The sequence below is a fragment of the Coregonus clupeaformis genome, unplaced genomic scaffold, assembly GCF_020615455.1.
Source record: "Coregonus clupeaformis isolate EN_2021a unplaced genomic scaffold, ASM2061545v1 scaf0307, whole genome shotgun sequence".
NCBI classification, from domain to species: Eukaryota; Metazoa; Chordata; class Actinopteri; order Salmoniformes; family Salmonidae; genus Coregonus; species Coregonus clupeaformis.
Window position 1 is genome coordinate 37,581 of NW_025533762.1, and position 16,366 is coordinate 53,946.

At 43.7% G+C, this 16,366-nt stretch overlaps 1 protein-coding gene across 4 annotated transcripts in view; it reads left to right on the forward strand.

The window, feature by feature from the left end:
- LOC121539680 (protein FAM184A) overlaps positions 1–16,366 on the forward strand; it is a 129,965-nt gene that overhangs the window by 12,305 nt on the left and 101,294 nt on the right. For all 4 annotated transcript variants that reach the window (XM_041848353.2, XM_041848352.2, XM_041848354.2 and 1 more), the window contains exons 4-6: positions 1,390–1,571; positions 7,177–7,362; positions 15,086–15,208. In XM_041848353.2, the coding sequence (XP_041704287.1) occupies positions 1,390–1,571; positions 7,177–7,362; positions 15,086–15,208 (491 nt within the window). The remainder of the gene's footprint in view (positions 1–1,389; positions 1,572–7,176; positions 7,363–15,085; positions 15,209–16,366) is intronic.

Genomic DNA, 16,366 nt, shown 5'->3' on the forward strand with positions numbered 1-16,366 from the left:
TACCCGGAAGCCAGCCGCACCAATGTGTCAGAGGAAACCCCATTCAACTGACGACCGAGGTCAGCCTGCAGGCGCCCGGCCCGCCACAAGTAGTCGCTACAGCGCGATGAGTGAAGTATAGCCCCCCAGGCCAAACACTCCCCTAACCCGGACTACGCTGGGCCAATTGTGCGCCGCCCTATGGGACTCCCGATCATTGCCGGTTGTGACACAGCCTGGGACCGAACCTGGGTCTGGAGTGACGCCTCTAGCACTGCAATGCAGTGCCTTAGACCGCTGCGCCACTCGGGAGGCCCTTTTTAATGTTTTTCAATAAATTGCCTGGAGGTTTTTATTCTAGGCGTGAAGATATTTCAACATATCCTGGCGATAACAGGCTACACTGATAACTCGAGCTTGGCTCCCAAGTTTCTAAACCATACCAAACCATCTTTGCTATAGTGTCGGCATACTATTTGAATTGAGGAAGTGTGATCATAATCATTATTTCAGCGATCCGTAGTGGACATCCTAATTGCCCCCCAGCCTGCAGATGTGAGCTAAACAGTGCACTAGCACTTGAGATGTTTTTGCCGATGTTCATTTTATTGGCACAAAACGTATAAACAAAGCATTCACTGCGAAAGTTGATACATGTAAGCATACAACATTTATCGAATCAGTTATAGTTTTCTTGCTCAAACAGCGCGCAACACCTGTCAAACTCCGACATTTCTCTCAAAATACAGGGATGTCGATTCGCACAGGACTAGTATTATCAAAGGACCTTGGAGTTAGTCGAAAAACCTTTTTTTTTCATCTGGAATTATTACTCTCCTGCTATGTAAAAATGACCGACATGGCAGATTCAGATGGGACTTGAATTACGGATGTGGTGATTTGTGCTCGTGTATCTCCCCCAGTAAAACTAATCTTGTGCGAATAGGTCTAAGCTTGGCTGGTCAGATAAGAGAACATAATATTTTTTTTACCAAGAGGGATAGGCTGAAAAAATTAAGTGGGGCAATGTGCTTTTACCTTTGAGAAAAGGTTGTTATGCAGATTGACGAGGGTTATTCGAGGCCAGTTTGATCAGCCTTTTATATTCTCCATCAAAGTGCCAAGTCCTTCTTCATTTTGTACTTCACTTTGCAGTGCTTTGAATAATTAATGCAGTAAAAGCAGTAAGACATTGTTGGAAAAAATGCATTGTTTTATTTAACTTTTAAGCTAATTTAGCACTTTACTTAACTTTACAGTGAGATTTTAACCACAAGGACACTTCGTGGACTTTTGAGTGCTGGCTCAGTGTTCATCCCACTTTCGAATATTCTGACAGAACAGATGTTCAGTGTCTGATATGAAAGCATTGCCCATTTAACTTCCCTTTCTGGCCATGTGTGCCTCCAGGTCAGATAGGCTCTCTACAGGCCACCCATATGAGCCACGAGGCCACAATCAGGGACCTAGACTTGGAACAGAGCCGCCTGAGGGAGAAGATCCTCAGGCTGGAGGAGGAGAGGGAGAGCCTGCTCAACCAGAGCCAGGCCACCGACGAGCAGCACAAACAGCAGGTCCTCTCCCTGGAGCAGGTATTCAACTTCTCTCAGTTTGTAAGATGTGCTGAATAGTATCTTTAGCTTCTCATAGTGTCTCAGTGTTTAGTAGATCCGGACACTGGGAAAACAGTGGGAAGTTTCACAGATAGCAAGCATATATTTGGCAAAAAACATTATATACAGTGGGGAGAACAAGTATTTGATACACTGCCGATTTTGCAGGTTTTCCTACTTACAAAGCATGTAGAGGTCTGTCATTTTTATCATAAGTACACTTCAACTGTGAGAGACGGAATCTAAAACAAAATCCAGAAAATCACATTGTATGATTTTTAAGTAATTAATTTGCATTTTATAGCATGACATAAGTATTTGATCACCTACCAACCAGTAAGAATTCCGGCTCTCACAGACCTGTTAGTTTTTCTTTAAGAAGCCCTCCTGTTCTCCACTCATTACCTGTATTAACTGCACCTGTTTGAACTCGTTACCTGTATAAAAGACACCTGTCCACACACTCAATCAAACAGACTCCAACCTCTCCACAATGGCCAAGACCAGAGAGCTGTGTAAGGACATCAGGGATAAAATTGTAGACCTGCACAAGGCTGAGATGGGCTACAGGACAATAGGCAAGCAGCTTGGTGAGAAGGCAACAACTGTTGGGGCAATTATTAGAAAATGGAAGGAGTTCAAGATGACAGTCAATCACCCTCGGTGTGGGGCTCCATGCAAGATCTCACCTCGTGGGGCATCAATGATCATGAGGAAGGTGAGGGATCAGCCCAGAACTACATGGCAGGACCTGGTCAATGACCTGAAGAGAGCTGGGACCACAGTCTCAAAGAAAACCATTAGTAACACACTACGCCGTCATGGATTAAAATCCTGCAGCGCACGCAAGGTCCCCCTGCTCAAGCCAGCGCATGTCCAGGCCCGTCTGAAGTTTGCCAATGACCATCTGGATGATTCAGAGGAGGAATGGGAGAAGGTCATGTGGTCTGATGAGACAAAAATAGAGCTTTTTGGTCTAAACTCCACTCGCCATGTTTGGAGGAAGAAGAAGGATGAGTACAACCCTCATGTATGAGTACAACCCTCATTGGAGGTAGAAACATAATTCTTTGGGGATGCTTTTCTGCAAAGGGGACAGGACGACTGCACCATATTGAGGGGAGGATGGATGGGGCCATGTATTGCGAGATCTTGGCCAACAACCTCCTTCCCTCAGTAAGAGCAATGAAGATGGGTCGTGGCTGGGTCTTCCAGCATGACAACTACCCGAAACACACAGCCAGGGCAACTAAGGAGTGGCTCCGTAAGAAGCATCTCAAGGCCTAGCCAGTCTCCAGATCTGAACCCAATAGAACATCTTTGGAGGGAGCTGAAAGTCTGTATTGCCGAGCGACAGCCCCGAAACCTGAAGGATCTGGAGAAGGTCTGTATGGAGGAGTGGGCCAAAATCCCTGCTGCAGTGTGTGCAAACCTGGTCAAGATCTACAGGAAACGTATGATCTCTATAATTGCAAACAAAGGTTTCTGTACCAAATATTAAGTTCTGCTTTTCTGATGTATCAAATACTTATGTCATGCAATAAAATGCAAATGAATTACTTAAAAATCATACAATGTGATTTTCTGGATTTTTGTTTTAGATTCCGTCTCTCACAGTTGAAGTGTACCTATGATAAAAATGACAGACCTCTACATGCTTTGTAAGTAGGAAAACCTGCAAAATCGGCAGTGTATCAAATACTTGTTCTCCCCACTGTATATTGATTGGCATGGCATTGGCAAAGGTTGTTAGCTGTCATTTTGCCAATATTTATGCAACTGTGGAATTCTGTTTTCGATGATGCCAATGTTTGCAGAACGTATGCTTGCGTTCTAGGTTAGCTGTCCTCTCAGGCAGGTACCCGCCAGGGAGCAAGTACAAAACAGAAGAGTTCTGTATCTCAACCCTTTTCTTATTATGTAATATTCATTGTAGATATTGATGCTGGGCCAGATACAGTGAAACATCTCAAGTTTCACAGTAGATCCAAACAACGGGGGAAGTTTAGCGAAGAAGCTTAGCCCTTCTATCTTATGTTTAAAACCCCCTAGAGTCGATTTCCGTGGCCCCATGGAAATCGAATTAGCATAATACAAATATTTCAGTTTAAGCTAGAGATATCAGTTTTTTTGCATTGGATGCGTCTCAATCCACCGCATCCACCGATGTCGCACTTCCGCATCTGCGGTGAAAGGTGACAGCGCTAGAGCGGTGTTTGTCAAACCATCAGACATCCCACATATCGGTCTTCTTACAAAATCGTCTTTAGCATCTGCACGGTTTGGCCTATTATGACCCCTCTGTGGAAAGATGAGACTCTCGCGAACACGATGGTGTTCTCTGTTTTGCTCTAGGGCACCCACAGGCCTCACAAGACTCGTCTGAAGGTCCCCCCCCCCGGTACCTGTTGAAAAAATGAATGGAAGGACTGTATGACTGTATATGGAGACCGTAAGCTGCCAAAAAAAAGCGGTTAAATACTGTACATGTAATTTATTTTTACAAAAATAACGCTTCAGAACAAATTTCCTTTAGATTTTTTGGGGGACTCTCAGTTGTACCATGTAGTGAATCTGTTATTCAATGCGTTTGTATGGGCTTGTCATCAAATCAGTTGTTTTTGATAGCCCCCTAGGGCTTAGACTGTAGATTTATATATATTTTTTACATTTAGTCATTTGTGGCAATGGTATGACAGATGGCAGATGCAATAGTTGATACATGTTAGCGATCTGACCTCCCAGCTAGTGGTGAAATTAAACGGAAATTCCAATTAAATAATTGAAAAAAATGCTATTTTTACTTCTCAAGAAAGCGAAAAGGAGAAATAACTTCCCAACCCTGATTGCCTGGCAAACCCTCTACATCTCTATCTTTAGTCACACTGCATATATGAGGTCAACCTCCTGGGATTTATTTGCATCTGATAAAATAACGATACAATGTCCCGGCAGTTATTTATTGGCAAGATACACAATATATACAAATGTATGTGGACATCCCTTCAAATTTGCAGATTCAGCTATTTCAGCCACACCCGTTGCTGACAGGTGTATAAAATCAAGCACACAGCCATGCAAACTCCATAGACAAACATTGGCAGTAAAATGGCCTTACTGAAGAGCTCAGTGACTTTCAAAGTGGCATCGTCATAGGATGCCACCTTTCCAACAAGTCAGTTCGTCAAATTTCTGCCCTGCTAGAGCTGCCGGGTCAACTGTAAATGCAAGGAGAAACTACAGCTCAGCCGCGAAGTGGTAGGCCACACAAGCTCACAGAACGGGAGTGCTGAAGGGCTTAAAAATCGTCTGTCCTCGGTTGCAACACTCACTACCAAGTTCCAAACTGCCTCTGGAAGCAACGTCAGCACAATAACTGTTCGTCGCGAGCTTCATGAAATGGGTTTCCATGGCCGAGCAGCCGCACACAAGCCTAAGATCACCATGCCAATGCAAAGCGTCGACTGGAGTGGTGTTTAGCATAGTGCCAACAGTAAAGTTTGGTGGGGGAGGAATAATGGTCTGGAGCTGTTTTTCATGCTTCGGGCTAGGCCCCTTAGTTCTAGTGAAGGGAAATCTTAACGCTGCAGCATACAGTGACATTCTAAGCGATTCTGTGCTTCCAACTTTGTGGCAACAGTTTGGAGAAGGCCCTTCTTGTTTCAGTATGACAATGCCCCTGTGCGCAAAGCGAGGTCCATACAGTGAGGGGAAAAAAGTATTTGATCCCCTGCTGATTTTGTACGTTTGCCCACTGACAAAGAAATGATCAGTCTATAATTTTAATGGTAGGTTTATTTGAACAGTGAGAGACAGAAGAACAACAAAAAAATTCAGAAAAACGCATGTCAAAAATGTTATAAATTGATTTGCATTTTAATGAGGGAAATAAGTATTTGACCCCTCTGCAAAACATTACTTCGTACTTGGTGGCAAAACCCTTGTTGGCAATCACAGAGGTCAGACGTTTCTTGTAGTTGGCCACCAGGTTTGCACATATCTCAGGAGGGATTTTGTCCCACTCCTCTTTGCAGATCTTCTCCAAGTCATTAAGGTTTCGAGGCTGACGTTTGGCAACTCGAACCTTCAGCTCCCTCCACAGATTTTCTATGGGATTAAGGTCTGGAGACTGGCCAGGCCACTCCAGGACCTTAATGTGCTTCTTTTTGAGCCACTCCTTTGTTGCCTTGGCTGTGTGTTTTGGGTCATTGTCATGCTGGAATACCCATCCATGGTTCTCATCCAAGAGGTTCTCATCCAAGATCTGACGGTACATGGCCCCGTCCATCGTCCCTTTGATGTGGTGAAGTTGTCCTGTCCCCTTAGCAGAAAAACACCCCCAAAGCATAATGTTTCCACCTCCTTGTTTGACGGTGGGGATGGTGTTCTTGGGGTCATAGGCAGCATTCCTCCTCCTCCAAACACGGCGAGTTGAGTTGATGCCAAAGAGCTCCATTTTGGTCTCATCTGACCACAACACTTTCACCCAGTTCTCCTCTGAATCATTCAAATGTTCATTGGCAAACTTCAGACGGGCATGTATATGTGCTTTCTTGAGCAGGGGACCTTGCGGGCGCTGCAGGATTTCAGTCCTTCACGGCGTAGTGTGTTACCAATTGTTTTCTTGGTGACTATGGTCCCCGCTGCCTTGAGATCATTGACAAGATCCTCCCGTGTAGTTCTGGGCTGATTCCTCACCGTTCTCATGATCATTGCAACTCCACGAGGTGAGATCTTGCATGGAGCCCCAGGCCGAGGGAGATTGACAGTTCTTTTGTGTTTCTTCCATTTGCTCATAATCGCACCAACTGTTGTCACCTTCTCACCAAACTGCTTGGCGATGGTCTTGTAGCCCATTCCTGCCTTGTATAGGTCTACAATCTTGTCCCTGACATCCTTGGAGAGCTCTTTGGTCTTGGCCATGGTGGAGAGTTTGGAATGTGATTGATTGATTGCTTCTGTGGACAGGTGTCTTTTATACAGGTAACAAGATGAGATTAGGAGCATTCCCTTTAAGAGTATGCTCCTAATCTCAGCTCGTTACCCGTATAAAAGACACCTGGGAGCCAGAAATCTTTCTGATTGAGAGGGGGTCAAATATTTATTTCCCTCATTTAAAATGCAATCAATTTAGAACATTTCTTACATGTGTTTTTCTTGATTTTGTTGTTGTTATTCTGTCTCTCACTGTTCAAATAAACCTACCATTAAAATTATAGACTGATCATTTCTTTGTCAGTGGGCAAACGTACAAAATCAGCAGGGGATCAAATACTTTTTTCCCTCACTGTACAGAAATGGTTTGTCGAGATCGGTGTGGAAAAACTTGACTGGCCTACACAGAGCCCTGCCCTCAACCCCATCGGTCATGTAGTGTACATAGTTTATGATTTCTTTAGCGGAATTTTTAAAACATGTGGTTCCATTAGTAACACTGCATAAACTGCTGTGCTAAGATGAAAGTGGACCATCTGCTCTCCAAGGGGAGGGTACATTCATCTATTAGATTTCAGCTGTGGTTCATTTCATTACAGCCATCACATGTACATTTTTCATGTATCTTTTGCCCCCCCCCCATGACAAGTCCCTTCGTGAGGAGAGGCAGGGCTATGAGAAGGAGCTAGCAAGGCTGAGGGCCAAATATGAAGAGGAGGCTGTGAGATTCAAAGAGGCCCAGGCACAGGCCCTGGAGGAGCTGTCGGAGAAACACAGGGCGACGCAGGAGAGTGCACAGAACGCTGCAGAGAAGGAGAAGAATCTATTGATGGCTGTGAGTATAGTGCACCCACACTGCCCTACACACTGTTGTATACACACTATTTAATACACTATCCATGCTACACTCTGTACACACAACACACACGGACACATGGACACAGACACACAGACACACGCACACACACACAACCATACTCAAGCCCAGTGTTTATTCATACATTCATATACACAATGAACTGAGTACACACCCCCATACCTACAGTACATATATTGCCTTCAGAAAGTATTCACACCCCTTGACTTTTTCCACATTTTGTTGTGTTAGTCTGAATTTAAAATGGATTAAATTGAGATGTTTTGTCACTGGCCTACACACAATACCCCATAATGTCGAAGTGAAATCATGTTTTTCAAAATGATTACAAATGTATTAAAAATTAAAAGCTGAAATATCTTGAGTCAATAAGTATTCAACCCATTTGTTATGGCAAGCCTAAATAAGTTCAGGAGTAAAAATTGCTTAACAAGTCACATAATAAGTTGCATGGACTCGCTCTGTGTGCAATAATAGTGTTTAACATAATTTTGAATGACTACCTTATCTCTGTACACCACACATACAATTATCTGTAAGGTCGTCCCTCATTGGAGCAGTGAATTTCAAACAGATTCAACCACAAAGACCTGGGAGGTCTTCCAATGCCTCACATAGAAGGGCACCTATTGGTAGATGGGTAAAAATAAAAAAAGCAGACATTGAATATCCCTTTGAGCATGGTGAAGTTATTAATTACACTTTGGATGGTGTATCAATACACCCAGTCACTACAAAGACACAGGCATCTTTCCTAACTCAGTTGCCGGAGAGGAAGGAAACCACTTAGGGATTTCACCATGAGACCAATGGTGAATTTAAAACAGTTACATAGTTTAATGGCTATGATAGGAGAACACTGAGGATGGATCAACAACATTGTAGTTCCCTTTTAGTCAGTCAACTTCTGTACAACATACTATGGGGAGTCATACTCTCGCGACTTCGGTTGAAGGATCTACAATCACTCCTGACAAGGCCAATGAAATCTGCACCTTGCTGGAAGCCCCGCCTTACACAGGTGATAAGCGAGAGGCTCGGATTCATTCCTTCAATTATTCCTCTCTTCACCTTGGTGTGAACGGTAACGATTCACGCTACTAAAACAAACAATTGAAAAATGAGACTGTCATACGTTGTTCCAACTAAACTGTCCCATAGTGGTAGAGCGTGCTCACCCCCTGGACGTTGTGTGCTAAAGGTTGTACTTGTTCTCATACGTTTTCTAATCATATGCCCCCTGTCTTGCGGTTATAGCATTTCTCTGAAAGATACTCACAATCAATGTATAGTTTGTCTCAGCTTGGAGCATGCTCAGGCGGCGCTCACTCGAACCAGTCCGCCTGTACATTGCCACTTACTGCATACAAACTCCCTGGAAAGACGTGTAGAATACTTGAGAAAGCTTGTAATTTCCGATGGCGACTTTCCTTTCCCGGATGCCGGTACCTCGGCTGGGACCGAAGTGCAGGAAGTGGAGATTGATTGGGTTGTCGGAATGAATGTCTTGTCTGCCTGGGCGTGGGGTATGCGGTGGCTGCCTGCGCCCAACCTGGCTCCTGTGCGCTCTGTTGCCTTTTACGGGAGGCTACTCGAAGAGAGAGGGCGGCCAGGTTTGGTAGGTACCACCCGCCACCTGTGTCTGCCTCGGTCAAGCACCGCTTGCCTCTCTTCCCAGACTTGTTGATGAAGAGTCCGGTCCCACCCCAGTGATCCAGTCCTATGTGGACTTTCGAGACTGGGCTAGCTAAACAAGAGCTGCTTAGTGTGTCGAGCTAGCAATTACTAGCTATTCCTGCCTCTCCACGGTGAGGTAGCTCTCTTGTTTAGTATATGTAGCGTTAAGTCGCTTGGTTATTCTAAACGGACCGTGCTGCGGTTAAAGAGGCTAGCTAGCCTAGCTTATGCTAAAAAGCCTCCTGGCTAACGTTGGCTAGCATGCGTAACTTCCGGCAAGTGAAATTTACTAGCTTTTCCCCGGCGTTATAGCAACCCTATTCCTATTTTCAGTTCCGGGAGTTGGAGGGAGTGAAGGAAACGGGGTTGCGTGCACCTCCGATGAAGAAGCAGCCCCTCGAGCACTTGGCTGGGGTGATCCCCGCAGCAACGTCATGGCTAGAAGGGATCCAGCTTTTGTCAAATTTACATCAGATTTGAGGTTTCATAGCAGGTTAGGAACATTTTTCGGAGCAGTTTAGGATTATTAATGTTGTAGGTTAGGAGAATTAGGTTGAGGTTAGGAAAAGGGTTAGGGTTAGCTAAAATGTTAATTTGACAAAAGCTGGATCCATTCTAACTATGACCCCGGATCAAGGGGCTTTGGTATGGGTATTACGTGGTACTACGTCAGCCATTGCCAGAGCCCCCTGTGCCCGTAAAGAGGCCGTGCTTCATGCAGGCTATACAGTCTCACGGAAGCACAATGTACACTGAGTATAAAAAACATTAGGAACACCTGCTCTTTCCGTGACATGGACTGACCAGGTGAATCCAGGTGAAAGCTATGATCCCTTATTGATGTCACCTGTTAAATCTACTTCAATCAGTGTAGATGAAGGGGAGGAGACGGGTTAAAGAAGGATTTTTAAGCCTTGAGACAACTGAGACATGGATTGTATGTGTGCCAGAGTGTGAATGGGAAAGAGAAAAGAGTGCCTTTGAACAGGGTATGGTAGTAGGTGCCAGGTGCACCGGTTTGAGTGTGTCAAGAACTGCAACACTGCTGTGTTTTTCTCAACAGTTTCCAGTGTGTATCAAGAATGGTCCACCACCCAAAAGACATCCAGCCAACTTGACACATTTGTGGAAAGCATTGGAGTCAACATGGGCCAGCATCCCTGTGGAACGCTTTCGACACCTTGTAGAGTCCATGCCCCGACGAATTGAGGCTGTTCTGAGGGCAAAAGGGGGCGCAACTCAATACTAGCAATGTGTTCCTAATGTTTTGTACACTCAGTGTATGATGGAAGCTTGTCCATGTTTAATGCTGCCCCCTCTGTTACCCTGTGTTCCACAGTGTTCACAGAGTTCAAAGGGGTATATCAATCTCCCCAGGGTGAGATTGACAAGTTGGGTCACTGTCCACAAGGGGGCACTCCTCCCCCATAGGTTTCTCATTCCTGCCTGTAGCTCACTAGTCCCTATGAGGTGTCTAGTGATACAGGTTATGGGCTCTGTAGGCGATTAGTTGTTGGTAGCGGAGTCGAGGGAACGAGCAGGGTTGGACACGACCACTGTCTGACTCCAGCTCAGCGCATTCCGTTGCTGGGTCTCGAGCTAGACTAACTCAACGTATCACGCTTTTCAATCCCCACGGAGGGTGTCTGGGTTCCGGCTCTTCTTAGCCAAATTTTGGCTGGTTCACACAGTGCATTTTCGCCAGTGCCTATGCCTGCTGGGGATGATGGCTTCTGTGATGGAAGTCATTCCCTTGGGGCTATTGTTGATACAGCCCTTCCAGCGCTGAGTGCTAGGCACTCACCTGGACACATACTGCAGCCTAAGCCTGTCGCTTCGGGTGTCCCTGTCAGGACTACGGGCCATGGCCCAGTGGTGGGACCCTCTGCTATTGTCAGGGGTCTCCCATGGGCTGAGTTGTGTCCCACAAGGTGATCACGACAGACGCATCCCCCGAGGGTGGGGTGCGCTGTACGAAGGCAACTCGATTCGGGGTGTATGGACACTGGTGCGGCACGCTCTGCATGTCAATTAACCGGATTATCTGGCGCTTCCCCGTTTTTGTAGGGCCGGCTTGTTCTGGTCAGAACAGACAAATATGTCAGTGGTGGCGTGCATCAACAGATGGGGAGAGACTGTCTCTCTCCCTCCTAACCTTGGCTTGCTCCCTATTGCTGAGGAGCAGTGCGCACATGCTTTCACATTGGGCGTCGCATGTCCCCAGTTGCCTCAACTCAGGTGCAGATCTTTTATCCAGGTGGGACCCTCTCTCTTAGGAGTGGAGGCTCTCCCAGGTAGGGGACATTTTCGGCAGGGCCGACGTACACTACCGGTCAAAAGTTTTAGAACACCTACTCATTCAAGGGTTTTTCTTAATTTTTACTATTTTCTACGTTGTAGAATAATAGTGAAGAAAGACATCAAAACTATTAAATAACACCTATGGAATCATGTAGAATAATAGTGAAGACATCAAAACTATGAAATAACACCTATGGAATCATGTAGTAACCAAAAAGTGTTAAACAAATCAAAAATATATTTTATATTTGAGAATCTTCAAATAGCCACGCTTTTCACACTATTGGCATTCTCTCAACCAGCTTCATGAAGTAGTCACCTGGAATGCATTTCAATTAACAGGTGTGCCTTCTTAAAAGTTCATTTGTGGAATTTCTTTCCCTCTTAATGCGTTTGAGCCAATCAGTTGTGTTGTGACAAGGTAGGGGGGGGTATACAGAAGAGATTCCTATTTGGTAAAAGACCAAAGTCCATATTATGGCAAGAACAGCTCAAAGAAGCAAAGAGAAACGATAGTCCATCATTACTTTAAGGAGGAAAACCTGTTTAGTCTGCTTTCCACCAGACACTGGGAGATTCACCTTTCAGCAGGACAATAACCTAAAACACAAGGCCAAATCTACACTGTAGTTGCTTACCAAGAAGACAGTGAATGTTTCTGAGTGGCTGAGTTACAGTTTTGACTTAAATCTACTTGAAAATCTATGGCATGACCTGAAAATGGTTGTCTAGCAATGATCAACAACCAATTTGACAGAGCTTAAAGAATTTTAAAAACAATAATGGGCAAATGTTGTACAATCCAGGTGTGGAAAGCTCTTAGAGACTTAACCCCAAAAATGTACAGCTGTAATCACTGCTAAAGGTGCTTCTACAAAGTATTGACTCAGGGGTGTTAATACTTATTTAAATGAGATATGTCTGTATTTAGACACAGATGGTGAATAATAGTGCCTGTAGCTTGTCTTTACATTTACTTAGTCACGTGTGGGGGTTGGAATTTGACATCCTTTTTATAAGACGTCTATGTTATTTTCATAAATGACAAGTTGGGTCACTGTCCACTAGTACTCCTGAGTGGCGCAGTGGTCTAAGGCACTGCATCGCAGTGCTAACTGTGCCACTAGAGATCCTGGTTCGAATCCAGGCTCTGTCGCCGCCGGCCGCGACCGGGAGACTCATGGGCGGCGCACAATTGGCCCAGCGTCGTCCAGGGTAGGGAAGGGAATGGCCGGCAGGGATATAGCTCAGTTGATAGAGCATGGCGTTTGCAACGCCAGGGTTGTGGGTTCGATTCCCACGGGGGGCCAGTATAAAAAAAATATGTATTCACTAACTGTAAGTCGCTCTGGATAAGAGCGTCTGCTAAATGACTAAAATGTAAATGTAATAAATACAACAGATGTTTAAGGAGCACATAAACAGTAAGCCAATGTTACATAAATGCAACAATTCCTCAATTTGTCATGTTCAAGAAAAATATACAGTACCAGTCAAGAGTTTGGACACACCTACTCATTCAAGGGTTTGTCTTTATTTTTACTATTTTGTACATTATAGAATAATAGTGAAGACATCAAAACTAGGAAATATCACACATGGAATGATGTAGTAACCCAAAAAGTGTTAAATTCTTCAAATACCCACCCTTTGCTTTGATGACAGCTTTGCACACTCTTGGCATTCTCTCAACCAGCTTCACCTGGAATGCTTTTCCAACAGTCTTGAAGGAGTTCCCACATGCTGAGCACTTGTTGGCTGCTTTTCCTTCATTCTGCCTTCCGACTCATCCCAAACCATCTCAATTGGGTTGAGGTCGGGGGATTGTGGAGGCCAGGTCATCTGATGCAGCACTCCTTCACTCTCCTTCTTGGTCAAATAGCCCTTACACAGCCTGGAGGTGTGTTGGGTCATTGTTCTGTTGAAAAACAAATGATAGTCCCACTAAGCACAAACCAGATGGGATGGCGTATCGCTGCAGAATGCTGTGGTAGCCATGCTGGTTAAGTGTGCCTTGAATTCTAAATAAATCATAGACAGTGTCACCAGCAAAGCACGCCCACACCATAACACCTTCTTCTCCATGCTTTACGGTGGGAAATACACATGCGGAGATTATCCGTTCACCCACATCGCGTCTCACAAAGACACAGCATTTTGAACCAAAAATCTCACATTTGGACGCCAGACCCCAAAGGACACATTTCCACCGGTCTAATGTCCATTGCTCGTGTTTCTTGGCCCAAGCAGGTCTCTTCTTATTATTGGTGTCCTTTAGTAGTGGTTTCTTTGCAGCAATTCAACCATGAAGTCCTGATTCACACAGTCCCCTCTGAACAGTTGATGTTGAGATGTCTGTTACTTGAACTCTGGGAAGCATTTATTTGGGCTGCAATTTCTGAGGCTGGTAACTCTAATGAACTGATCCTCTGCAGCAGAGGTAACTCTGGGTCTTCCATTCCTGTGGCGGTCCGCATGAGAGCCAGTTTCATCATAGCGCTTGATGGTTTTTGTGACTGCACTTTTTGGCAAAAGTTCTTGAAATGTTCCGGATTGACTGACCTTCATGTCTTAAAGTAATGATGGACTGTCGTTTCTCTTTGCTTATTTGAGCTGTTCTTGCCAAAATATGGACTTGGTCTTTTACCAAATAGGGCTATCTTCTGTATGCCACCCCTACCTTGTCAGAACACAACTGATTGGCTCAAATTAACTTTTAACAAGGCACAACTGTTAATTGAAATGCATTCCAGGTGACTGCCTCATGAAGCTGGTTAAGAGAATACCAAGATTGTGCAAAGCTGTCATCAAGGCAAAGGGTGGCTATTTAAAGAATCTCAAATATATGTTTATTTGTTTAACACTTTCTTTGTTACTACATGATTCCATAGGTGTTATTTCATATTTTTGATGTCTTCACTATTATTCTACAATGTAGAAAGTAATCAAAATAAAGAAAAACCCTTGAATGAGTAGGTGTGTCCAAACTTTTGACTTGTACTGTATATGTAAGAAATTAACAGCAAAGCTCCTCTTACATGAATACACATTGTTTTTAATTAGGTTGATGTAAAGCCTTGATTCAACCCAGTGCTCAATAAAGTAGTCCTCACTGAGGATTTAATTTCTTCCCCGATAAAAGCATACTTAATATAAAGATGACTAGACACGAGGCCCGCTGGGTTATGTAAGCTCACAATCACGTCTCTATTGTTCACCAAAGCTCTGTCCCTCTCTCTCAAGTTAAGCACAGAAATGTCAATGACTCTCAGGCATATTACAGTTCTACTTCAAACAGCAGTCTCAGTTATATAATCTATAATTTTTATCAAATGAAAATGTGCCATTTTAGATTAAACGTTTTAATGAAATATAGACCGACTAGCCCTATATTCTTTAAGTATTTTACATTCATCAGCCTTGCGATTTCCAGTGCTCCTGAAAAGTCGTTATTTCATTGGGGGCGGGAATTGAAAACCTAGACGACGAAAGTTGCAGCTGTCCGGTATCAATGTGAGATCAGTTAAATCACCTGTTTGTTCTTGTGGGTTTTGCATTGCAATCAAGGTTATTTTAGCATGATGATGCATGTAACCTCCCATAAATATCTGTTGAGAAAGCCAGTGCTAACACAGTGCTCAGTGCAAAGTTCAGCTTCTTTTGTTTGATCTCAAACTCACCTGGGTATTGACCATCACTTTAGGAAATGGGGCAGGAGTTTGAGATTCGGCGACTCTCATTGGAGGAGCAGAAGAACTGTCTCCAGCAGCAACTGGACAACCTGAAGGAGGAGCTTTCTGCCAAGCTCAACATAGCCAATCAAGAGGTAAGGAAAGTCTTTGACACAAACCAGGTTTCCATCCAATTATGTGAGTAAAGTATCTGTCAGATTAAAAAACTCACGACAGGTCAGATGAAAACTGTCAAATTGTCAGTACATTTCCTAAACGTCGACAAAACAAAATAGGCTAGACAACGGTCATTTATTTTTTTGTCGGTAATTAGATTATGCGACAAATTGTTGTGTGGTCCTCCCACTACCTCGATTTGAAAAAGCATTGCCAGTTTATTAGGCTACAGATAAAATAAGTTATGATGAACTTCACAGGGTGGTGAAAGTGCACCAATAGATATCGAGGGTGAATTTGTATGCTGGTGACATTATGATCGATACTTGGCTGCCAATTGACAAATACAAATTATTTTGCTCTTATCCATAATCTCATCATGTAGGCCTCCCTCTGCCCTGTATCTGCGAGCTGATGGCTAAAGAGCATGCCAAGACCAGAGTCGGCACGTTTGCTGTTTATCGCAGACTTTTTGTGCCAAAACCATCGATAGTTAAAAATGGGATGGAAACGCATAGAATTTCTGTTTTTTATTCTGTGAATGAAAAGTAATGACAAAGTGCTTTTTGTGTGCGCTACGTCCTTACGCACGGCATTTGATTTTCGAGAAGACAGTTTGATGGAAATGCACTGCTGCTGGTAAAATGTGCATATTCTTTTGTGCGAATAAAATCTTAAATCTTTCCACAAATTGATGGGTGATTTCTTTAAAAGTCCTTATTAGCAGTTTAATTAATGTTAAGCTTCATTACAAACTTAACTGATTCATGATATCGTAACCCATTGTGTTCTCTGTTACTGTACTCAGTGCAGCCGTAGTACATGGATTGGAAACTAGCTTTAGCAGAACATCTGTATCTTACGATTTGATTAATGCAAATATGTACCAGCTTCTGTCAAATAGACATTCTGAAAAATCCAACACCAATGGCATGGCAAGGGTTGCAAAGCTACCGGTAATTGACTAAAGTAACCGTAATTAACAGAAAATCTAAGGCAATCTATTGGAACTTTGATAACTTATACTTTAATAACTTTTAAAACATGTATTTATTGTTTATATCTGTGTCCATATTGTCTATGAGTTTCTAGTAGATACACCATATGGTTCAAGAGAAAATAGCCTAATTAATTAA